At 29.6% G+C, this 27,292-nt stretch overlaps 2 protein-coding genes across 5 annotated transcripts; one reads left to right on the forward strand and one right to left on the reverse strand.

The window, feature by feature from the left end:
* The first annotated feature begins 12,576 nt into the window (after nt 1-12,576).
* LOC132934900 (uncharacterized) lies at nt 12,577-17,035 on the forward strand. Of its 4 annotated transcripts, none has more exons than XR_009663105.1 (10): nt 12,577-13,094; nt 13,191-13,421; nt 13,552-13,722; nt 14,354-14,549; nt 14,638-14,838; nt 14,908-14,994; nt 15,069-15,360; nt 15,468-15,574; nt 15,726-15,790; nt 15,853-15,928. XR_009663105.1 is itself a non-coding variant. In XM_061001308.1 (10 exons), exons 1-10 carry the CDS (start codon nt 12,838-12,840, stop codon nt 16,086-16,088), a joined length of 1,668 nt encoding a protein of 555 aa, XP_060857291.1. In that variant the 5' UTR covers nt 12,577-12,837; the 3' UTR covers nt 16,089-17,035. The 4 variants fall into 4 exon arrangements, 3 of the variants coding, with proteins under 3 accessions (XP_060857291.1, XP_060857293.1, XP_060857292.1); XM_061001308.1 differs by lacking the exon at nt 15,468-15,574 and adding an exon at nt 16,083-17,035 and having other exon boundaries at nt 15,853-16,014; XM_061001310.1 differs by lacking the exon at nt 15,468-15,574 and adding an exon at nt 16,083-17,035 and having other exon boundaries at nt 15,240-15,360; nt 15,853-16,014.
* A 544-nt stretch (nt 17,036-17,579) lies between these two features.
* Nucleotides 17,580-26,899, reverse strand: LOC132934930 (protein ECT2-like). The gene is made up of 5 exons (XM_061001358.1): nt 26,861-26,899; nt 18,440-18,574; nt 18,076-18,370; nt 17,896-18,005; nt 17,580-17,769 (listed from the first exon to the last, which is right to left on the reverse strand). The coding sequence occupies exons 1-5, from the start codon at nt 26,897-26,899 to the stop codon at nt 17,584-17,586; spliced, it is 765 nt and encodes a 254-aa protein (XP_060857341.1). The 3' UTR covers nt 17,580-17,583.
* Nucleotides 26,900-27,292: the final 393 nt, after the last annotated feature.

Here is a 27,292-nt window from a genome sequence, read left to right on the forward strand (position 1 = left end):
TTGGATGGTATTGTTAATAATATTTTGTGTATATTCCGCGTTGATATAAATATCGTATAAAATAAAATAAATGCAGTTCAGTTACTTACCTTAATATTCTAAGTTATTATGGATTTAAATCTTGCATAAATGAAGACACCAGAGTAAATATTATGAGTGGGTCTTCAACTTGTATTGATCACATTTTTTTAAATAATGTTAATGATTTTGATAATTTAATTGGGTACGTATTTAACTGACCAGTATAGTTCAGTGCTATCTTTAAATAAAATCGTTTTAGTTATACAAATTATTTATATCCCTAATATAAAAAAATTGATATACTTTTTGATAAACTTAAATTTATTTGGGCAGTGAAAATTGGATCAACGTGTTAAACTCGACAAATGTAGATACTGCAGTCAGACTTTCTTTTTCTAAGATAGAAAATTAAATAAAAATCTGTAAATTAACTAAATGTATATGTTTATCTAAATCTAAAATTAAAATTAAGAAATGTAATACATCTGGTATAGTGATATTAATAAGACATAGATAAATTAAAAGAACATCCTTTCAATTCTGAACTTAAAATCAAATATAGAAAATATAGAAATTTATTAACAAAAGTTATTAAATGTGCTAGAGATATGTTCTTCAAAAATAATATTAATATGTCTAAATGCGATCCCAAACTTCTTTGGAATATAATAAATAAATATGATATAATATAATATTAAATTCTTTGTATGATAAAGCAATTAACAACAAAAAATGTAAACATTTCTTCGATTTCTGATTCCGATAGTAAAATAATGACTGATGATGCTGATATTGCTAATGAATTTAATACATTTTTTGCTACAGTTGGTGAAAACATTGCGGAGAAAATTTAAACCCATAACCCGCCTATTAATTATAAATCCAAAATTAAAGTTAACACAAACTTTGCTTTAGCAATATAATTAAGGGAGAAATTAAAAAAACATATTCTCAGCTGCAAAGATATTTTGCAAAGATATCCGTTTATAATTGTTACTTGTCAAATCATAAACTGAAATAATTAGTAGACTATATTTTAAACCCTTTGAGTATATTTTTAATTTTTCTCTTTCTTTAGGAATTTTCCCAAATTTCTTTAAACATACTTTAGTTATACTTCTTTCAAGATTAACATTTTTCTCGGTTTACAATAGGTACTAACAGGTGTCTCTTAACTTGTACCGCTGTACCTAACTTTTTTATACAGGCAAAATAGGTATCCCAAGGCATGAAGTATGTATGCTAGGTAGTAGATATCGATTTCAAATGACTATTTTATTTGTTTGACAGGTTACAAAATACAAATTGACTAAAATTTTTTGCTCAATAGCTACTATATAGGTAGGTAGCAGTAACCCAGACAGCATTCGATAATGATAATATTATAATATTATTAAAATAACTTAATACTAATATTAATCGTGATTATAACGTTATAATAATATTTTTAAACAAAAAATTGCTGTCTGGGAAGTAGGTAATTACAAAATAATATTTTTTGAATCGACCTAATTCCAAATTGATAGTCAATATTAGTCATTATTGTTTGCAAACGGGCTTGAAAAAATTAAATCAAATCTTTATATATGTTACAAAGAGTTCAATTTCTGAGTACATACCAATTTTTTAAGCTATAACAATTTGTGTGTTTTATTTCATTATTGTTGTAGGAAAAGTATATTTCCACCTTTATTGTGTCATTAGTCATTACATCTAGGCTGTATAAATAATAGTTGCCAATTTTATTATTATCATAAATATACAATACATTAGATTGAATAGGTAACAGTAAGTTTTAAAGAATAGGAATAATACATATAATATATTAAGTTTATGGTTAACAGTTTACCTCATTAATATCTCGCTTTCATAAACACTTAATTTCATCGCACTCATTTTAATTATCCTAAAAGCCTTAGTTAAGATAATGCTTATAAAATGATGGTTAGCTTTTATACTGTGATATTCATATTATTCAAAAATAGATGATGCATACGCCATTTTCTTAATCAATGTTAATTTTTATTACCAGAAACTTATAGTTATTTATTGCTAAGTTGTTCATTAATTTTAAATTGTAAAATATTGGTTCAATAATTTTACAAAAGAATAATGGTAGGTACCTATAAAAATATGTACTGCATTTATGTCATGCACATGGAAAATCATTCTGTTTTGTTTTAGCCTAATCAGGCGTTCAGCCAATCCATTTGATCCACGTCGTGATACTCAAATATTGCATTGATTTATGACATGCTGTAAGTCTTAATTGTATAATTATTAATTTTGTTGTATAATATATTAGTTTGATAAATGAAATATTGTTTTATTATTTTAGGATTTAATTTATGATTCCAAAAATGAAGTAAACGGAAAGATTAGAGATCTGGTTGAAGGACTCATGACACCTGCTTATGAAGTTCTTGCCAAAGAAATTCACAATGATAATTGATTTGATGATATTCGCACAACTGAAGAAACAATAGTTGAAATCGTGGCTTGGCGTGGCGCGTTGGCTGCTACCAGTCACGGGATGCGACTGGGAGTAAGTAACGGCCACAGCTACTAGCTCCCGGATGGGTGACCACCCGGGTTCATAGTAGTTAAAAACCTTGCCACACATACACGTGTTTGCTACCTACCGTAACAACCGTTAAAACAATCGTAAAATCAACCTACCGTACCAACCTTACCCCTACCACAGTTCATAACCCCTATAACAGCTAATGGCCATAGTCGTCGGGCTTAAGTTCAATAAAAAAAAAAAAAAAATAGTTGACCTAGCCTAACCTATGCACTGGTTCTAATGCTGAGATTAAGAACATTAAAATGGCTTGCCATTAATGTAGGTTAAATTTAGTTTATATTAAAATGTTTTGTATTAATAGAATACAAGTGGGTGTCGCTCTGCTGTACAGTTTGTTACAAGTGGGTCACTGTAATTAATGGTGTTAAATTTGAATTCAATGATATAATATCAGTGTATAACGATTCTGAGCGAAGACGGTCAGTCAGCCTATGATATTACTCAGTATATTTTATGATATTATTGTAAATAAAATAATTTATATATAACCTATTTACGTGGAACCTTGTTTTAAATTTTCAATCCTTAGATATAAAAGTTGAACATTTTATAAAAGACAGAATTTGGCAGTTGGACTTAGTTTTGAAGTTTTAGCTATTTAAAGTCCAAGGTGGTTTTACATAGCAAGTCGAGGGATGTTTCCGATTTTAATCGTCCGAGCTAGTGCAGCAAACAAGTGACCACGCCTTGTGTATATTATGTGCTTTAAATAATTTTGTTTTAACTCCTAAGTCTACCCAAGTTAGTTATAAAAAACAAGTCAGGACATATTTTCAATTTTAATTGTCTGATAGAGCGCATCGAGCGAGTGATCAGTGGCGTATGTAGGAATTATTTTCAGTATGGGCCAATTATTTACCATTGGTCGAGCATAGCACGCTAATATAGCCTCAAATAGATATTTTTTAGGAAGCTAAGTGGTTAGATATAACTATAAAATAAACAATAGAAAATAGAGATTGCGCAATTTTATTTTATTAATATTATGTAAAATTATTTTTTATATATTATACTTATTTAAAAAAAAAAATATTGTAAATTTCTTCTACAATTAATGTTATGCATCATCAAAAATTAAAGTGATAATCTAAAATGGCAATATTGATTCCTCAAAAATGTTTTTAATCAACCTATAGTGTTGACAGATTCCTGTAAAACAGTGTAAATACAACAGTGAACGGAAATCAATTTCTAAAAAATAGAACGCATAATCGACGTAATGTATACAAACATAACTCTTAAGCATTGATGTTTATCATTTATCAGCAAGTATACTTGTATATTTACAGTTTAAATTTCAATTTTCATAATTCATATAGACAAAAATCAAATATCAAAAACAAACGGGCCACGGGGTATTTAATATAATATTATTTATAATATTTATAATATTATTTAATATATTATTATTATATGCATACAATTTTTGAATTGAACCTGTGAATTCGATGGTGTATTTAAGATTTTGCTGCCCTAGGAACACATTTTTTTAACGCTTTCTCCTCCCCGCTTTTTTTTAAAGTAGCAATTTTTCTCATCCATAAAAAACTTACAACACATGTGATATTGTAATAGTATCAAGCAGTATAAATATCTATTAAGTGCCCGTGATAACAAAATAATCAAAGCAAATTGTAAAATATATTCATTTATAAAATAGTACGTAAACATATAAAAAATAATATTTCTTGAAAAAGACATCAATAAAAACCGCATAATTATGGTATACAGCCATCTCGCATTAAAATCCATATAAAAAACGAGCAGAAAACGACCAAAGCGTCCACCGATAAAATGTATTATAATTTATAATTTAAAATTTAAAAAAGATATGTAAATACAGTAATTTTTTTTTTTACCAAACAATTAAACTCAATTTTGTCAACAGCTTGTGTCTTGCGTAAAATTTCTGTTTTTCCTCAATTTTTTTTTTGTTTTTATCGCCGCTTTTGAAAACTACTGGTAAATTTCTAATTTTGAGTTCTTTAAAGTACCTACCTTAATTAAAGTACTTAAATATTTTTCAACTTCCTTTGTGGCAATATATTAGAAGCTTTGTTGTAAATTTTCGAGCTTTTTGACTTAACGAATACAATTTTAAAGACCTTTTTAGAAAAAAAACTAAAAAAAATTGGATACTGAAAATTTCCATAAGCAGCTCAAAGCAGGTCAAAATATTTTGAAAATTTTATTTTTTATAATATACGATGCTACGATGAACGTTCAGTGAAAATGTCATGTATTTACGGTCATTTGTTTATGAGTTACACTTAAAACCAAGATCGATTTTTTCAAAAACCTATTTGCGTAAAAATACCCGTTTTTCCTTAATTTTAGATTCTGAGTGAAACGATGAATGTATTGATTTTACAATGATGTGTGTTTTTTTTTTTATTTTTTTATTTTTGTGTCTGTGTACACGATAAGTAGTCGAAATAATGCTTCGACTTCAGTATCTTGTTCGATGGGAAAGTGAATATCGTTGGTGCATTGGAGAGGTCAAAATTTTAATTTCCCAGTAGTTTTCAAAAGCGATGTGAAAAACAAAAGAAAAATTAAGGAAAAACGGGAATTTTTACGCTAAATCGATTTTTAACAAAATCGATTTTGGTTATTGGTGTAACTCTAAAACAAATGACCGTAGATGCATGAAATTTTCACTGGTTGTTTATATTAGCATTTTCTATACACCATAAAATTTTCCAAATATTTTGACTCTTTTTGAGCTGTTTACAGCCATTGTCAGTTTTCAATTTTTTTAGTTTTTTTTTCTATAAATACCAATAAAATTTTATCTATTGAGTAAAAAAGCTTGAAAATTTAATAGAAGGCTCCTAGTTTATTGTTTCAAAGGCAGATGAAAAAAATTAAAAATCCTTAGTCACAGTTTTTAATTATAAGCATTTAAAGTTCAAATTTTGACAAAATACGGAAAAATCACGAAAAATAGCAAATTATTTTGATGAGAATTCATAAAAATTTTTCTTTTTAAATCTAAGATTTGAAAATGTAATATAAGATTACTCATAAGTTTGTCTACCTTTATCAAAAAAAAAATGTCTAGAAGAAACTTAAATTAAATTTTTATGAGCGTCTGAAATTTATATTTTTACAACATTTGATATTTACTCGATTTCTCATGTAACGATTTTTTTATTTTATTGTAATTAAAAAACGAATGACTGTAGATACTTGAAAATTTCACTGAATGTTTATATTAGCATTTTCTATACACCATACAATTTTGAAAATATTTTGACTCTATTTGAGCTGTTTACGGACATTGTCAGTTTTCAATTTTTTTAGTTTTTTTTTTCTATAAATATCAATAAATTTTTATTTGTTGGGTAAAAAAGCGTGAAAATTTAATATTAGACTCCTGATATATCGTTTTAATAGCAGTTGAAAAATATTAAAAATATATTTGCACAATTTTTTTTTATAAGCATTTAAAGTTCAAATTTTGACAACATTTATCAAATTTTTAATTTATTAATTATTTTGTGGTTAAAAATTTATAAAATGTTTAACTTTTATGGCTAAGGATTGAAAATTTAAAACAAGGCTCCACGTTAATAGGTTATATATAAATTACTTTATTCACAATAATATCATCAAATATACTTGGTAATATCATAGGGTGACTGACCGTTTTCGCTCAGAATCGTTTTTCTTATACAATGATATTATATCATTGAATTCAAATTTAACACCATCCATTACAGTGACCCACTTGTAACCTACCGTACAGCAGAGCGACATCCACTTATCCACCTTTTTTTTTTTTGATTTTCCCGTTGAAAACTACTGGGAGTTTTAAAAATGATATATAATATTGTAACAAAATTCAATAGGTACACTATAAATCAAATTTTACCTTTAATTATTTAAGGGGCAGTTTCTATTCTAGTCAAAGTCACCTGGGATCCACGTGTTAATGATTATCAGAGTGAGGGGGGTTCAATGAATGCCGATCGTGTACATGATATATGCACAAGTCAATAACTCTATTTCAATATAAAATTCACTTTATGAACTTTACAGCAACTTACTTATTGACTATTGTTTTAACGAAATTAATGTTATTAACGTTGTCCAATTTTAGTTTTTAAAAAAAATATAGTTATGGCTCACAAATTTTAAGTAGTTACAATATAATAGAAAGATAGGTAGGTACCTTTAACTTTATGGTGTATACTATTTTTTTATCATATGAGTAGGTAAGTACATTTTTGGTAACAAAAAAAAACATATTGATAAGAATTGGTAAAATTACTTAATTTATTGAGTCTTGTAATCATAATCCCCAACAAAAACCTAACGGTGAAAAAAGGCCAAATTCCAAACTCCCTCCCAAAAAAGTAGTGAAATCTACATTGTGGCCAAGTCTGCTATTTTTTAATTCATAACCTCACTGCACTTCTACATTAAAGAGCAACACTCCTCTTTTATTAGTATTGTTTAACACTTGGCCAACATTGTCAAAACAGTCAAAGATAGCCAAGTATGATCTTTTATTTTTCGTCATCGAGACTTTTTAGATAATATAATAGTTGTTAAGTCTGGCCTATACAAATTTCTTAGACGGTTAAATTCAACAATGGAACTATCCTTGGCTTTCAGCCAAACTAATTAAAACTAATTAAAAAACTCCCTGGAGGCTTGTCACCCTGGAGAGGGCCACGTATGCTTGACCACACAAAAATGTTGAGTTGCTAACATCTAACAAATCACACAAACACGATGCGTCGCGATACGGTCCTGGCTAATTCGGTATCTCTTTTTTGTATTATACAAATTAATGATAGGTTATTCAGTGATAATAATTCCATTAAATTCATAAGAGTATGCAATTTTTCATCAATGTTTTCTTGTGACGTTATCACGTAAAATTATCGTCCGTAAACCGACGAATATTATTAAAATATTCTGTATTTGAATAATTATATTATATTTTGTATTTGAATAAAATAAATTTACGAAAACATTATTATATTTTATAAATATATATATATAAGTCAACTACAAACAATTTTTTATTAGTTATTACCATATTGTAACGCTGTTTGAAAGAAAATGTTTACAGTAAGCACGCCACTTCATACATTTAGAAATACGCTCTGTCACTCTCTAAAGTGGCATACATTTTGAAAAAATTTCGATTTTAGATTTTTCCCTTTATTTACACCGTAAATCCTACCTTTGTGCCAAATTGCATGTTTCTACCTATACGGGAAGTGTCTTATAATTTTGATGATAAGTGAGTGAGTCAGTCAGTAACAATATTGCAAATTTTGAAATCATCCCATTTTGAAATGGCACAATATTAAGGGCTCATTTTCTTACAGCGTCCTAACCTACTAGAGATTAATCTGTGTTTCAAGTTTCAAAAGTTTATCTAAAGAAGAAACAGGGATATATGGGTTAGAAAAACTGGGTGAATTGGTTCGTGTAAAAATACACTGGCATTGCTGGATCTTGGCCTGGCGAACAGCCATGCGCTCAGATTATAGTAACAAACTTTTATAACTATTCATTTTTTACAAAGACGTACATATCAACCACATGTAGACGTTTGTGCCTGGGTACAACTGTACAAGTTAACTAAAAGACCAGCATAGTCGGCACAAGATACGCAACATACTGAAGTATAACTTTGTCAACGGCTCTTGTCTGCGGAACAACCATAACAATTTAATACGTTCAATGCATAGTCGACAAAAACTGCATTTTCCCGGACGCCGCTGTCGACACGTAGTCGCCAAATTAGTTATTGACTTTAATGTCTCGTTATTTTGCTGGAGTAGTATGATTGTATTGGATTTTTCTTCTGGCCATTTGTGATTACATTACTAATTGAATGGTGTATATGGTTTTATGTTTGGTCTAAAAATACATCTGTTATTTCAACTTTTCCCGGAATGTAGATACAGAGCTCCTTTTATTACTATTAGTATAATACTAACATATATATTTATATTGCCCATTGTCGTCTAATAAAGTAATAAATATAATTTCACGTCCTTAATTTATGATATTATAAATCAATTTAATTTTTCCCAGAATGTTGATACGGTGCTGCTTTTATTATTATTATAGTATAATAATTCTAACGAATCGCGGTAAAAAAGTCCGAGTGAAAAAGTCCGTGGTTAAAAAGTCCGAGGTCTAAAAAGTCCGTGGTGAAAAAGTCCGAAGTCTAAAAAGTCCGTGGTGAAAAAGTCCGAGGTCTAAAAAGTCCGAGGTGAAAAAGTCCGAGGTGAAGAAGTCCGGTACATATAATATTAGGTAAAAGAAAAATACGCGATGTGATGCACAATCAAACTTCCATTTAGTATTAATATAATTGGCTTACCTTAAAACAATTGTTTCTTCTGAAGGAGAAGATCTTTTAAATTATTTTGACGCAACCTACGTAAATGGACCAGTTAGAAAAGTAGGGGCTGATACCAAATTCAAATTAAAAAAAATAAGTCCACTTTTTCCTCGAATACTTGGAATGTACATAAAACAACGATTAATGGTGACCACCGAACGAAAAATGTATGCGAATCGTGGAATAACAGATTTAGTCATTTAGTTGGCCACAGTCATCCGACTATTTGGACACTAATCCAAAAAATGAGATTAGAAGTAGCGGCAGATAATGCGAAAGTAGCTATCAACAGCATGGGAGAGCCGGTAAAAAAGAAACAAAATTCAACACAGTTCCGACTAGTTACTTTATGCCAAAGAATAGATCAAGAAATCATTCGATACCATTGAAGAATTTTTAGAAAAAGTTGGCCATAATATCAGAACAAGGCCTAGATAAACATTAAAATTTTTTTTTAACATATTATATTTTATGTGACGTATTATGTATATTTTTTTGAATTAATAATATTTTCGATTTTTGTATATATAGGTAATAAATAACGATATAGTAAGTACATAATTATTGCACTTTTATAATTTATATAATTACAATTTATATTAATACCAACTGGAAGTTTTTTTTACCTAATTATATGATTCGGACTTTTTCACCTCGGACTTTTTAGACCTCGGATTTTTTCACCGCGGACTTTTTAGACCTTGGACTTTTTCACCGCGGACTTTTTAGACCTCGGATATTTTAACCATGGACTTTTTTACTCGGACTTTTTTTCCTAGGACTTTTTTACCACGGACTTTTTGGTAGTATACCAATTCTAACATATATATATATATATATATTGCATATTATCGTCTAATAATTATTATTAGATGTTATGATATATTATTTATAAATTAATATTATAAAAAAATATATGTTTAGGTTCTACATATAAAAATAATAATAAAACAGAGCGCCGGTGGCCGATGTCGACACGTAGTCGACCGGGCGTAAATTCATTGCGGCGACGCGGTATCGGAACCGAAAATTGTTAAAAAAAACCAAAATTTCAACAAAGACAGAAAGGGAGTTAGATAATTAATATAAAAATATATATCTTGGTGTAGACTATTTTCTTTTATATACGTTAATTGGCATGTTATGATGAAATCACCAACCATTCCCACCCTACCAAATATATATAATATTATATATACGTATATATATATACGTATTACGTATATATTATATAACATATAAACATGTGTGTGGGCACATATAAAGACTCTTATTAATATTATGTTACTACGATAGATGGATGCATAAACATATTGACTGTATTATGTCAGTGTCTCAGGTTTTTAAAACATAACCTTGTATTATTAAAAACAAAATTCAACGGTATAAAAATCTGAATATTTTGTAATAATCTATAATTAACTACATACCCTTACTGATGTAATAAATTTAGTTAATTGTTTTTCGCTTAGTAAAAAAGCTTGAAAATTCAATCCAAGGTTCCTTATAAATTATATTAATAATAGTTCAAAAATATTATAAAGACACTCAAGCATAATTATTTTTATGTGCATTTAAAGTTTTTAAAAGCAATAATTATTTATAAGTTGTTTATGCTATTATTTTTTAAACAATTCATATTATGTTTGCTTACCTATAGTGCATTTTAGACTGTATTTTTTGAAACATTTAATGTACATTTAAAAAAATACAGGATATATGAAATACAGTTGAACTTTTAAAGATTTATTAATATTTTAAGAAACAATTGAATAATTTATTTTGCGGGGCTATTACAAGTTTGGGAGGGAAGAGGGCTAAGCTATAACAAAAACAAGTACCATATTATTATAATATTCTGCAATTGGTCATTGGTGTGAAAGGTCAGCCACATTTCCGGGTAATGTTGTTGTGGTTTCCAAATACATTGAACCTTGATAACTCAAATATCTATGAGTCAAATTTATGATGTCTCGAAGGAATTTCTTAGGCTAGGTATGCATTTCAATGCAGAAAAATGTCCATAGATCGTATTCGGACGTAGATGCATAGTAGTGGTAAGTGGTAAGCATTACGTAGTAGTAGGTGATAATTGATACCTACCTAAATAATAATAGTAATCCCACTTCAACAAAATGTAATCTCATTTAATTTTAAACTGTAATTGAAAACTTGAAAAAACGGCCTATCGTTGTTGTAATTAAACCAAAAATTAAAAATATAAAATGTTCCGTACGATATATAGACATTTTTCTGCTAATTCAAATCTTTTAACAGATTTAAAATCATGCTACGTTTATTTGGTAACTTTGATTTTGTCAAAACAATAATTATTGTGTTGCAGTAAAATTTATATAGTGAATTAAAAATTATAATATAATGATATCGAGTTATTGACAAGTGCATATAACCTACGAGATTGTAATTCAGCGGCAGGTACTCACATTGAACCCAACCCACACTTATAATTTGGGCTAGAATTTATAGTACTTATACAATAAGAAAATTGTAAAATATGCATTTTAATTATCTGAAAATATGCAAAAATATGTAAAAAATTATATTTTTTATTATTTCTACATAAAATTTAGTATTTATTTACATAAAAATCGGAAACTTTAAATTAATAATTGATTATTATTTATTACAAGTAGGTAGTTATTATAAAATTTAATATTGCTGTAATGATAAGTTTTTTTCAAATTTTGAACCGTGATTAAGATCAATGACTTATTTTGCTGTGTGACTGTCACAATTAAAGACATACCGGTTACACATCGCCCTATAATAAACAGCTTTCACATTGATTTACAAAGTGACTGCATTAAACAACTAAAAGAATTAACTTCTTGATGTCAACACTCAACCATGTTGCTGTTAATTATACACTTATGTGTCTATAATCGGTTAATTGTAATACTGCCACTTGGAACACTACTGGTTAACTTTTGCTAGTCATTTCATGCACGCCTTATCAGATGCCGATGGGCAACCTGTATATCTTTAATTGTGGTGCCTATGTTCCTAGTGGGATAGGGGTACTTGTCCCGAAATATCATGGGAGAAAAAAAAAATAAAAAATAAAAAAAAAAATGATAAACCAACTTAGCCAACCTCAAATAAGTTCAAATTTTTCAATACAGAATTTAGTATTCATAAATTCACCACCTTGAAGTTCAATATCAATTATGTATTTAATAATTCCCGCCTTTTTATTATTCTATTGTTGTGTTTTGTAACGGTTTTTGAGAGACGTTTTTCCCAGTTTCCCACCGCCTAGCCACCTCCCACCATCACGATTATCGAAGGATGTGCTACCGCACTAAGTCGAAATGATTGAACAACGACTCGCCCTCGAACTCTACGTCTACGGAATTATTTCGCTTCTATACACGCACGACGCACCACCGTTAGCTGTTTAAGTTGTTCGTTTGTTCTTTGAAACGTTGACATACTCGATTCTGCCGACTTTGTTTGTGCTTTCGCACGTCACTCTTTAAAACTTTGACCATAGATCATACCTAACTCCGCGGACTGTTCGTGCTTTCGCACGTCATTTTTGAAATATTGACCATCGGTCATACCCGTCATTGACTTGTTCGTGCTTTGATTGTACGTCGCTCTTTAAAACTTTGACCATCGGTCATACCCGATTCCGTCGACTTTGTGCTATCACTTGTCTATTCAGTAGTAATTTGAATAATTTTATTTTGTTTGTATTTTCTGTGTTTCGTTATTCGTTGTAAACTGCCTACCTGCTATTCATCTGATATTATTTGTTATAATTAATTAAAAACAATTACTTTTTTTTATCTTTATTTGTGTATTTACTTTAGCATATAGGTTTGTAATAATGATGAACAACGAAGAAATCGTCGCTCTTCCAGATCATTTGGTGGACCATGACTACTTTTTGCCAGTTGTGTATGAAGATGATCATATACTGCATGAAGAAGAAGAGGAACTAGAAGATGAAGAAGATGAAGAGATTGTCGTTGTAGGAGTGTCTGAAACTTATTCTATAATTCCTGGAGTTCAAAGCCGATCAAGGATTTATGTGGACAATTTAGGATTTAAGTACTACAAACGTGAAGCTCGAGGAGGCCGCGTGTATGTATAATAGTATTATTTTTTAATTTGTATATAGTACCTATTCAATTTAATTATTAATTACGTATAATATAGGTATATTTGTTAAATTTATAGGTATTTAGTATGCGAACGGCAGAAGAAGCGGAACCAGTACTGTCATTCCACTGCAACTGTAAGTACAGATTTGAGGGATAATAGGATTCATCTACAGAACTACCACGATCACCAACCTGCAGAGATTGACCTGAATGTGCCGTTTTTGAGAGAAGCCATTGGTGAAAGAGGAATTGATCCAGCAGTTACAACTTCATTTATGAGAACATTGTATAATAATGAAATTATCAAGTGAGTCATATTCAAACTTATCTATATAATCATATTCATATTATTTATTATTTGTTAGTACTTATAAATAATGAACAATATAAATTAATTTTTAACTACTTTGTTGGTATTTTTTAATTATGTCTGTTAGCCACCCAGAAGCAGCTCCCAACTACACATTCCTTCAAGCTCAAGAACGAGTGAAAAAGATGAGACGTAGAAGATTCCCACTACAACCACTTGACATAGGACAACTTGCTGTTGCGCTGAATGAAGAACGTAATGCCATTTATGCTTCTACAGTTCAAAATCCCCCATCTAGGTAAATGAAATTGTTTGTAATAAGCTTATAACTAATAAACTATTTTATTATAATTAGTCACATACATTTAATATATTAACAATATAATATCAATATGTGAAATGTATATTTTATTCAATTTTAAATTAACAATTACTGATAAAAAAATGTCTAGTAATTTAAATTGAGATTAATAATTGGACCTCCAGGTAGATGCTTATATTTTTATCAAAACCTTTAATAATATTTTATGCCTTTATGGACACATTTGTGGTTATTTTTTTCCCATATCTATGAATAGTATTTTTGTGTATTTAATCTCTATTTATCATCAAGTAGTTAAAATATTGCTTTTAAAGGACATTGTCTGTTTATAATAATTATTAATATGATAAGCATTCTATACTTAATGCTGTTGACATAATTATCTCTTAAACAATTTCACTGTAAATTTACAAATTTTAAGTTATCAAATTTAATATTTGACTCATTAATTATTATTCACAGTTATAAAAAACAAAATTATATCAAGGTATTTGTAGTTGTGAATACATCATGTTTAACCTTACAATGACAAATTGAATAATACATTAAATTATTTTCAGTTAGAATGTTCAAAATTATTACTTTTTATTTTAAAAATTGGTATTAGGTTCTTTCAACAAGCATTAGTGGTCAATGGAAGGAGTGTTGGACTGATCTTTGCAAATATGGCTGCAATTGAAAAATACCGAGAAGACTTGGCCACGGTGACATTGGTTGGGATTGATGGAACTTTCAAGACTGTGCCTCGTGTTCCAGCAGATTTAAAATGTTTCCTAACAGTCCAGGTGGTTTTCAGAAGTGTAGTAAGTGTTTTATAATTTTTATTATGTATACATAACCAACATTATTTTTCTTGATATATTTCTCATAAATTTTTTTTCTTTTTTTTAGTCGTTTCCAATGGTCTATGCTCTACTGGGGAGTATGACTGAAGAAGTTTATTCGGCTCTGTTTGATATTGTACGAAATATTTTACCATTAAATTATGAACTTGTTTGTTTTATTACAGATTATGAAAAAGCTTTGATGTCAGCTGTTCAGCAATCATTTCCAGAAAGCCAATTAAGATGTTGTTGGTTCCATTTTACTCAAGTAACTATGTTATAAAGTGTGTGTAATAAGTGATCATTGTATTTTAAAAAAATTGTTTTTTTTTTTTAGTCAATTGTACGTTATTGTCACCGAAGGATGAATAGTGTTTTGGACTTGGTTCGTACAAACCCGGTAGCAGCTCGAGTTCTCAGAATGGTAAATAAGTTTGATATTTTTATTAAATTATGTATTTTGTATTTCTCTTTCATACTTCTCTATTGTATTATTAGGTTTTGGCATTACCTCATCTACCCGCTACTAGGAATGACCCACGCTGTCCACAATTTTCCATGACTGATGGTTTCAGGGCTATCATTCATTACACTAGACAATTTCCTGAGATTGAACGAGGCATGAGAAACTTTTTAATTGGCTATGTAGAATCTTTTTGGTTGTTACAGGTCGGTCCAGATTTAATCAGTGTTTTTGGAGAAGAATATAGAACCAACAACTACTTGGAGTCTTTCCACGCTACACTTCTTGTTCAAATGCAAAGACACCCTAATGTTTGGAATTTCCTTCGTGAGTTTTTTTAGCACATAGTGTGTTCATGTTGCATCCCCTTGTCTTTGTTTTTATATATGTATTATATAATGTTGTATTTTATGTTTCATGTTTAACCTAATAAGAAGTAGTACTTCCAAGATGTGTTGCTTGTCTTATATGTTTGTGTTTATGTATAACTATATGTGTTTCATGTGTAACCTAACAAAAAGAAGTTATTGGTTAGTAATTGGTAAGTAAATGCGTAGTTTAAAATTTGATTTTCAATTAAAATGTTTGATTTTTATCTTTGGGTTTGGTATTTTTATTACATGTGTCTTATTAAAATAGATATTAAATATTGCAATTATTTATTTCATACTGATCAATAACTTTACTTACAGAGAAACTGACTATCATTGAAAATCAATATTTCATTGAATTTGAACAAGCCAGAAGAAACCTCAGGGTGATTATTAATTTTTAATTATTTTTTTTAACTTAATTATATACCTAATAATTACATTTCAGATTAGAGATGGTGCATCAAGAAGGGAACGAGAGAACACCACAAATATCTTAGCTGGTCATGTGGAGCAACTGAACCAAGATGGGGACCTCATAGGATTTTTGAGAAGGGCTGGACATCGCAATGATGGATATGTACAAGGCATAATCGGGCCATATCCACAGGTAAAAATATTTTTTAATTTTAATTAACTTTGTAAATTACTTAATATGATTTTTTTGTTTTTACATAGGTTTGATAAGTTGTATCTTTTACAATCAGCCCGAGATTCTATGGTCAACTATAATTAATTTCATTGTTAATTATATTTATAATATATTTTAAGTTTTTATAAACGTTGATCGTTCTAAAATATTATAACACTTGTTTTATTTTGTTTTATCCATTAATCCTAACAAATTGTTCTACGGTAATTTTGTATTTATTATTTTAAACAAATAATTATTAAATGTTCTAATTAAAATATAATGTTAATTGTATGTGGGCAACAAAACCCTAAATATAAGTTAATTTAGTTTTGTATTAATTATAATATAAATATTCATAATTTTAATAGTTTTTGTATAAAAAATACAGTGAAACCTCCACTAACGGACACCTCCCAATAGCGGACGTTTTTTGGGGAACGGATGAATAAATTTCAAATATGTAACCCCTCTGAATAACGGACAAAATTTTGGTGACCGAGAGTGTCTGCTATTCGGAGGTTTCACTATATAATTAATGTTTTGATTCAATAACTACTATTATGTTAAGCTTGTTTTTTTCTCTACTAGTAATTTATATTATAATAGCTATATTGTTCTATTATTATGTAACATTTCAATTTTAAATTTATTATATGTATACTATCAACGTTGTTCTATTACCATTACTTACTGTTATTTTTCATATAGATTTTATTTGACTACTTTCCTAACTTTCTTTTTAGCACAAGCTTTGCTTTTGAAAAGAGAACCAAAAGTTTTAACCTTTATATTGTACATATTTATATTATTTATTATTTTATAAAACTTGCAGGGTATTATATAATTTAAAATAAAAATTTTCATTTAATGTAATTCAAACGAATAATGTAAAACAACTCGTAAGAGAGACATTACCAATTTAATTAAAACCAAGTGGATAATTCAATTTTTTTATTTTTTACATTCTTTAATCAAATTTTTTTTTTTCTTAGAAAAATCACAACTCGAGAAAATAATAAAATATGCTTTTTTATGAACAATAATTGAATATATTCGAAAATATGACAAATAGGCTAAATATTCTATTATATCCAAAATATTCTAGAATATGCAAAATAAATGTTTTCCTACAAACTCTATGATGGATAAATCGTCCACATTTTTCATCCTCGTTAAGCTGCATAAAGCCAATAAAAATATGTAAAAACCTAAAGATCCACGCTCTAGTTATAACAAACAATTTGAACCATTCCACATGACTCACCATTTAACAAGAGGCTAACGCTGGGTAAGCGTTGCACAGGTCGAATGAGAAGTTCTTGTAGACTCTGTCGACAACATTCGGGTCTTGTCTGACCGACCTTGAGGAAAGCATGAAAACGAGGTTTTGTTTGATCACACTGCAATAACATCTCTCTTGTTTTTTCAAAAAAATTCACAAACGGTGGATAAGCTTTCACTAATTCACTGGACTACAACATAATTAAAATATTAAAAAATGTATTTTGATTGCAAAATCCAGTGTCAAATGTGTGGTATTACATATTAGAGAAAAACACTGCCTATACTACTATCTTCTTGCCATGATGTAGCAAGGCATTTGAGCTCTTCTAACATTTCTTGATGCACTTGATAAATAGGTAAAACATTTCCAAAAATAATTTTAATTTCAGTATTATTAAGCAAACAGTCTTCTTTGTCTATCATTTCTTCTAATGGTTCTTTGTACACCTATGAAAAAAATGAAAAACTGAATAATTAGGTGAATGAAGGATAGAAAATAACTGTGGTACAATGAAAATTGAAAAAATAAAATATATATATATTATGAATTATGAATTAAGAAAAAGTTCTCACAGTAATTATTGTCTTTAACACTCCCACATAGTTAATCTCAGTCTGTAATAATTCAGAGAAAACTTGATATCGTGGACTAAATGGTTTATCTTTTATAACTATATCTGGATCTGGAAAAGATACATTCAATCTAAATTCAAACACACTGTTATTATAATATTATCATTACAAAACACTAACCTTTTGGGAGTTTAAAAGGTGATGGATGATCTGGGCTGTTTGTGAAATTTAAAAATGATCCACATGACAACCTTAGGCCATCAAGGGTGTTGGCAGCTGATGACCGTCGTTTTGACGGCCCTGAACTATTGGTTGGTGATGTTTCTCCAATAGTTGCTACAGGTGTTGGACTAGGCCTTAGCAAAGAACCCAAACGGTCTAAATGCCTTTTTCTTTTGCGTGCACGAGAAGAAGAACTTAGTGTCAACGTAGATGACATTACACGAGCAGAGGTAGGTGTGTTGGTCACATTTAACTAAACCAATTGAAGTTGCATAAGTATAAAACAAATTACATATTGAGAAATATTAAAATTAGTTCTTACATTGGTTAATAAATATTCTTTTGTTAAGGCGCAACTCTGATATTGCATAGATGTCCAGAACCATGCTTCTTTCAGAATTTTAGCATTATTTTTCTTGACAGGAGGAATCGAATCTAATGAAGATTCATTAACAACCTAAAATAAATAAAATGTTATAAATAACACATTGAATATGCTGACTATCAAAAATAGATTTTATTATTATTGGAGAACGTTTTTTTTTTATTTATTAATTATAGAACAAAATAAAGTTAAATACTTTTAAAAATAATTAAGTTTTTATATTTTTTATTTATCTTTAATATTTGAAGTTTTTTTAAACTTTTATCTCAAAATTGAACTAACAAAATGTTCTCTTTTTGCCTCCTACAATGAACTCAAATACACACACACATTTCAATTTTTCAACCATAAATATTTTATACAGAATTAATGATTTTTAAAGACAACTTTGTTATGGATACAACATACAATATATCTCTGTTATTAGGTATTATTTTTAACAAAATTTGAATTTTCATAATTGTTTAAATAAATGTAATTTAAAACATTTTTATTATTTTTTTAAATTTGTATACATTTATGTTAATGATGCGCCTTCCGTCTTTGGCCCCAATAACAATTTTTATTGTCAAAAAAAATAATAATGATCATAATTCAAATTTACCGTTTTGGGTAGAAAAAACCAATAACCTAAAAAATTCAATTCAGAAAAATGGATTTAAGTTCCCCCAAACTTTTAAAAAATACGCCTATAGTAATTATTGATTTAATAAATAGGCTAGGGACACCGCTGTCTTAATGATAGGCATATGCAAACAAGTGTTAACGGTTTACAGGATTTTATTGAATGATTTTTAATAATAATAATTGAGAAAAACACAATATGTTTCTCAATTATAATATCAGATATCAGATATTTACAAAATATTAAAAGAAAAACGGTTAGCAAATAAAAATGTTTTAATGAAAAACTACATAAAATGTTAATTTGTGTATGTCATATAATATACACCTATTCAGAAAGAATTAATTTTAATTTTGTGTTAAACTGTAAATGTAATTCAAACGAATAATGTAAAACAACTCGTAAGAGAGATTTTCAAAATTTCGAAATTTCCAATTTTCATTTGCGTTTTGTCCAGAATCCGAAGGTGCTACGAAGATTTCCCTCAGAGATCAAATTGATCTCATCAGCATTCTTTAGTAAGTCTAGCTTTTCGTTTTTCCGAAATGTTGATATTTGATATTTTTGGTTTTTAAAAATCTTGACTACTTGTATCGATGTCTAAAAAATCTTAAATTTTGATATTTTCGAAAATCCAAAAAATACGTTTTGTGGACAGTGGTACGAGGAATAAATCAACTCATATGCTTAATGGCCTAAAACCGTACAGTTTCCGCGTAAAACAACTCGTAAGAGAGATTTTCAAAATTTCAAAATTTCCTATTTTCATTTGCGTTTTGTCCAGAATCCGAAGGTGCTACGAAGATTTCCTTCAGAGATCAAATTGATCTCATCAGCATTCTTTAGTATGTCTAGCTTTTCGTTTTTCCGAAATGTTGATATTTGATATTTTTGGTTTTTAAAAATCTTGACTACCTACTTGTATCGATGTCTAAAAAATCTTAAATTTTGATATTTTCGAAAATCCAAAATATACGTTTTGTGGACAGTGGTACGAGGAATAAATCAACTCATATGCTTAATGGCCTAAAACCGTACAGTTTCCGCGTAAAACAACTCGTAAGAGAGATTTTCAAAATTTCAAAATTTCCTATTTTCATTTGCGTTTTGTCCAGAATCCGAAGGTGCTACGAAGATTTCCCTCAGAGATCAAATTGATCTCATCAGCATTCTTTAGTAAGTCTAGCTTTTCGTTTTTCCGAAATGTTGATATTTGATATTTTTGGTTTTTAAAAATCTTGACTACTTGTATCGATGTCTAAAAAATCTTAAATTTTGATATTTTCGAAAATCCAAAATATACGTTTTGTGGACAGTGGTACGAGGAATAAATCAACTCATATGCTTAATGGCCTAAAACCGTACAGTTTCCGCGTAAAACAACTCGTAAGAGAGATTTTCAAAATTTCAAAATTTCCTATTTTCATTTGCGTTTTGTCCAGAATCCGAAGGTGCTACGAAGATTTCCCTCAGAGATCAAATTGATCTCATCAGCATTCTTTAGTATGTCTAGCTTTTCGTTTTTCCGAAATGTTGATATTTGATATTTTTGGTTTTTAAAAATCTTGACTACCTACTTGTATCGATGTCTAAAAAATCTTAAATTTTGATATTTTCGAAAATCCAAAATATACATTTTGTGGACAGTGGTACGAGGAATAAATCAACTCATATGCTTAATGGCCTAAAACCGTACAGTTTCCGCGTAAAACAACTCGTAAGAGAGATTTTCAAAATTTCAAAATTTCCTATTTTCATTTGCGTTTTGTCCAGAATCCGAAGGTGCTACGAAGATTTCCCTCAGAGATCAAATTGATCTCATCAGCATTCTTTAGTATGTCTAGCTTTTCGTTTTTCCGAAATGTTGATATTTGATATTTTTGGTTTTTAAAAATCTTGACTACTTGTATCGATGACTAAAAAATCTTAAATTTTGATATTTTCGAAAATCCAAAATATACGTTTTGTGGACAGTGGTACGAGGAATAAATCAACTCATATGCTTAATGGCCTAAAACCGTACAGTTTCCGCGTAAAACAACTCGTAAGAGAGATTTTCAAAATTTCAAAATTTCCTATTTTCATTTGCGTTTTGTCCAGAATCCGAAGGTGCTACGAAGATTTCCTTCAGAGATCAAATTGATCTCATCAGCATTCTTTAGTATGTCTAGCTTTTCGTTTTTCCGAAATGTTGATATTTGATATTTTTGGTTTTTAAAAATCTTGACTACCTACTTGTATCGATGTCTAAAAAATCTTAAATTTTGATATTTTCGAAAATCCAAAATATACGTTTTGTGGACAGTGGTACGAGGAATAAATCAACTCATATGCTTAATGGCCTAAAACCGTACCGTTTCCGCGTAAAACAACTCGTAAGAGAGATTTTCAAAATTTCAAAATTTCCTATTTTCATTTGCGTTTTGTCCAGAATCCGAAGGTGCTACGAAGATTTCCTTCAGAGATCAAATTGATCTCATCAGCATTCTTTAGTTTGTCTAGCTTTTCGTTTTTCCGAAATGTTGATATTTGATATTTTTGGTTTTTAAAAATCTTGACTACCTACTTGTATCGATGTCTAAAAAATCTTAAATTTTGATATTTTCGAAAATCCAAAATATACGTTTTGTGGACAGTGGTACGAGGAATAAATCAACTCATATGCTTAATGGCCTAAAACCGTACAGTTTCCGCGTAAAACAACTCGTAAGAGAGATTTTCAAAATTTCAAAATTTCCTATTTTCATTTGCGTTTTGTCCAGAATCCGAAGGTGCTACGAAGATTTCCCTCAGAGATCAAATTGATCTCATCAGCATTCTTTAGTATGTCTAGCTTTTCGTTTTTCCGAAATGTTGATATTTGATATTTTTGGTTTTTAAAAATCTTGACTACTTGTATCGATGACTAAAAAATCTTAAATTTTGATATTTTCGAAAATCCAAAATATACGTTTTGTGGACAGTGGTACGAGGAATAAATCAACTCATATGCTTAATGGCCTAAAACCGTACAGTTTCCGCGTAAAACAACTCGTAAGAGAGATTTTCAAAATTTCAAAATTTCCTATTTTCATTTGCGTTTTGTCCAGAATCCGAAGGTGCTACGAAGATTTCCTTCAGAGATCAAATTGATCTCATCAGCATTCTTTAGTATGTCTAGCTTTTCGTTTTTCCGAAATGTTGATATTTGATATTTTTGGTTTTTAAAAATCTTGACTACCTACTTGTATCGATGTCTAAAAAATCTTAAATTTTGATATTTTCGAAAATCCAAAATATACGTTTTGTGGACAGTGGTACGAGGAATAAATCAACTCATATGCTTAATGGCCTAAAACCGTACAGTTTCCGCGTAAAACAACTCGTAAGAGAGATTTTCAAAATTTCAAAATTTCCTATTTTCATTTGCGTTTTGTCCAGAATCCGAAGGTGCTACGAAGATTTCCCTCAGAGATCAAATTGATCTCATCAGCATTCTTTAGTATGTCTAGCTTTTCGTTTTTCCGAAATGTTGATATTTGATATTTTTGGTTTTTAAAAATCTTGACTACCTACTTGTATCGATGTCTAAAAAATCTTAAATTTTGATATTTTCGAAAATCCAAAATATACGTTTTGTGGACAGTGGTACGAGGAATAAATCAACTCATATGCTTAATGGCCTAAAACCGTACCGTTTCCGCGTAAAACAACTCGTAAGAGAGATTTTCAAAATTTCAAAATTTCCTATTTTCATTTGCGTTTTGTCCAGAATCCGAAGGTGCTACGAAGATTTCCCTCAGAGATCAAATTGATCTCATCAGCATTCTTTAGTAAGTCTGGCTCTTCGTTTTTCCGAAATGTTGATATTTGATATTTTTGGTTTTTAAAAATCTTGACTACCTACTTGTATCGATGTCTAAAAAATCTTAAATTTTGATATTTTCGAAAATCCAAAATATACGTTTTGTGGACAGTGGTACGAGGAATAAATCAACTCATATGCTTAATGGCCTAAAACCGTACAGTTTCCGCGTAAAACAACTCGTAAGAGAGATTTTCAAAATTTCAAAATTTCCTATTTTCATTTGCGTTTTGTCCAGAATCCGAAGGTGCTACGAAGATTTCCCTCAGAGATCAAATTGATCTCATCAGCATTCTTTAGTAAGTCTAGCTTTTCGTTTTTCCGAAATGTTGATATTTGATATTTTTGGTTTTTAAAAATCTTGACTACCTACTTGTATCGATGTCTAAAAAATCTTAAATTTTGATATTTTCGAAAATCCAAAATATACGTTTTGTGGAAAGTGGTAGGAGGAATAAATCAACTCATATGCTTAATGGCCTAAAACCGTACAGTTTCCGCGTAAAACAACTCGTAAGAGAGATTTTCAAAATTTCAAAATTTCCTATTTTCATTTGCGTTTTGTCCAGAATCCGAAGGTGCTACGAAGATTTCCTTCAGAGATCAAATTGATCTCATCAGCATTCTTTAGTATGTCTAGCTTTTCGTTTTTCCCGAAATGTTGATATTTGATATTTTTGGTTTTTAAAAATCTTGACTACCTACTTGTATCGATGTCTAAAAAATCTTAAATTTTGATATTTTCGAAAATCCAAAATATACGTTTTGTGGACAGTGGTACGAGGAATAAATCAACTCATATGCTTAATGGCCTAAAACCGTACAGTTTCCGCGTAAAACAACTCGTAAGAGAGATTTTCAAAATTTCAAAATTTCCTATTTTCATTTGCGTTTTGTCCAGAATCCGAAGGTGCTACGAAGATTTCCCTCAGAGATCAAATTGATCTCATCAGCATTCTTTAGTATGTCTAGCTTTTCGTTTTTCCGAAATGTTGATATTTGATATTTTTGGTTTTTAAAAATCTTGACTACCTACTTGTATCGATGTCTAAAAAATCTTAAATTTTGATATTTTCGAAAATCCAAAATATACGTTTTGTGGACAGTGGTACGAGGAATAAATCAACTCATATGCTTAATGGCCTAAAACCGTACCGTTTCCGCGTAAAACAACTCGTAAGAGAGATTTTCAAAATTTCAAAATTTCCTATTTTCATTTGCGTTTTGTCCAGAATCCGAAGGTGCTACGAAGATTTCCCTCAGAGATCAAATTGATCTCATCAGCATTCTTTAGTAAGTCTGGCTCTTCGTTTTTCCGAAATGTTGATATTTGATATTTTTGGTTTTTAAAAATCTTGACTACCTACTTGTATCGATGTCTAAAAAATCTTAAATTTTGATATTTTCGAAAATCCAAAATATACGTTTTGTGGACAGTGGTACGAGGAATAAATCAACTCATATGCTTAATGGCCTAAAACCGTACAGTTTCCGCGTAAAACAACTCGTAAGAGAGATTTTCAAAATTTCAAAATTTCCTATTTTCATTTGCGTTTTGTCCAGAATCCGAAGGTGCTACGAAGATTTCCCTCAGAGATCAAATTGATCTCATCAGCATTCTTTAGTAAGTCTAGCTTTTCGTTTTTCCGAAATGTTGATATTTGATATTTTTGGTTTTTAAAAATCTTGACTACCTACTTGTATCGATGTCTAAAAAATCTTAAATTTTGATATTTTCGAAAATCCAAAATATACGTTTTGTGGAAAGTGGTAGGAGGAATAAATCAACTCATATGCTTAATGGCCTAAAACCGTACAGTTTCCGCGTAAAACAACTCGTAAGAGAGATTTTCAAAATTTCAAAATTTCCTATTTTCATTTGCGTTTTGTCCAGAATCCGAAGGTGCTACGAAGATTTCCTTCAGAGATCAAATTGATCTCATCAGCATTCTTTAGTATGTCTAGCTTTTCGTTTTTCCCGAAATGTTGATATTTGATATTTTTGGTTTTTAAAAATCTTGACTACCTACTTGTATCGATGTCTAAAAAATCTTAAATTTTGATATTTTCGAAAATCCAAAATATACGTTTTGTGGACAGTGGTACGAGGAATAAATCAACTCATATGCTTAATGGCCTAAAACCGTACCGTTTCCGCGTAAAACAACTCGTAAGAGAGATTTTCAAAATTTCAAAATTTCCTATTTTCATTTGCGTTTTGTCCAGAATCCGAAGGTGCTACGAAGATTTCCCTCAGAGATCAAATTGATCTCATCAGCATTCTTTAGTAAGTCTAGCTTTTCGTTTTTCCGAAATGTTGATATTTGATATTTTTGGTTTTTAAAAATCTTGACTACTTGTATCGATGTCTAAAAAATCTTAAATTTTGATATTTTCGAAAATCCAAAATATACGTTTTGTGGACAGTGGTACGAGGAATAAATCAACTCATATGCTTAATGGCCTAAAACCGTACCGTTTCCGCGTAAAACAACTCGTAAGAGAGATTTTCAAAATTTCAAAATTTCCTATTTTCATTTGCGTTTTGTCCAGAATCCGAAGGTGCTACGAAGATTTCCTTCAGAGATCAAATTGATCTCATCAGCATTCTTTAGTATGTCTAGCTTTTCGTTTTTCCGAAATGTTGATATTTGATATTTTTGGTTTTTAAAAATCTTGACTACCTACTTGTATCGATGTCTAAAAAATCTTAAATTTTGATATTTTCGAAAATCCAAAATATACGTTTTGTGGACAGTGATACGAGGAATAAATCAACTCATATGCTTAATGGCCTAAAACCGTACAGTTTCCGCGTAAAACAACTCGTAAGAGAGATTTTCAAAATTTCAAAATTTCCTATTTTCATTTGCGTTTTGTCCAGAATCCGAAGGTGCTACGAAGATTTCCCTCAGAGATCAAATTGATCTCATCAGCATTCTTTAGTAAGTCTAGCTTTTCGTTTTTCCGAAATGTTGATATTTGATATTTTTGGTTTTTAAAAATCTTGACTACTTGTATTGATGACTAAAAAATTTTAAATTTTGATATTTTCGAAAATCCAAAATATACGTTTTGTGGACAGTGGTACGAGGAATAAATCAACTCATATGCTTAATGGCCTAAAACCGTACAGTTTCCGCGTAAAACAACTCGTAAGAGAGATTTTCAAAATTTCAAAATTTCCTATTTTCATTTGCGTTTTGTCCAGAATCCGAAGGTGCTACGAAGATTTCCTTCAGAGATCAAATTGATCTCATCAGCATTCTTTAGTATGTCTAGCTTTTCGTTTTTCCGAAATGTTGATATTTGATATTTTTGGTTTTTAAAAATCTTGACTACCTACTTGTATCGATGTCTAAAAAATCTTAAATTTTGATATTTTCGAAAATCCAAAATATACGTTTTGTGGACAGTGGTACGAGGAATAAATCAACTCATATGCTTAATGGCCTAAAACCGTACCGTTTCCGCGTAAAACAACTCGTAAGAGAGATTTTCAAAATTTCAAAATTTCCTATTTTCATTTGCGTTTTGTCCAGAATCCGAAGGTGCTACGAAGATTTCCCTCAGAGATCAAATTGATCTCATCAGCATTCTTTAGTATGTCTAGCTTTTCGTTTTTCCGAAATGTTGATATTTGATATTTTTGGTTTTTAAAAATCTTGACTACCTACTTGTATCGATGTCTAAAAAATCTTAAATTTTGATATTTTCGAAAATCCAAAATATACGTTTTGTGGACAGTGGTACGAGGAATAAATCAACTCATATGCTTAATGGCCTAAAACCGTACCGTTTCCGCGTAAAACAACTCGTAAGAGAGATTTTCAAAATTTCAAAATTTCCTATTTTCATTTGCGTTTTGTCCAGAATCCGAAGGTGCTACGAAGATTTCCTTCAGAGATAAAATTGATCTCATCAGCATTCTTTAGTATGTCTAGCTTTTCGTTTTTCCGAAATGTTGATATTTGATATTTTTGGTTTTTAAAAATCTTGACTACCTACTTGTATCGATGTCTAAAAAATCTTAAATTTTGATATTTTCGAAAATCCAAAATATACGTTTTGTGGACAGTGATACGAGGAATAAATCAACTCATATGCTTAATGGCCTAAAACCGTACAGTTTCCGCGTAAAACAACTCGTAAGAGAGATTTTCAAAATTTCAAAATTTCCTATTTTCATTTGCGTTTTGTCCAGAATCCGAAGGTGCTACGAAGATTTCCCTCAGAGATCAAATTGATCTCATCAGCATTCTTTAGTAAGTCTAGCTTTTCGTTTTTCCGAAATGTTGATATTTGATATTTTTGGTTTTTA

The sequence above is a fragment of the Metopolophium dirhodum genome, chromosome 1, assembly GCF_019925205.1.
Source record: "Metopolophium dirhodum isolate CAU chromosome 1, ASM1992520v1, whole genome shotgun sequence".
NCBI classification, from domain to species: Eukaryota; Metazoa; Arthropoda; class Insecta; order Hemiptera; family Aphididae; genus Metopolophium; species Metopolophium dirhodum.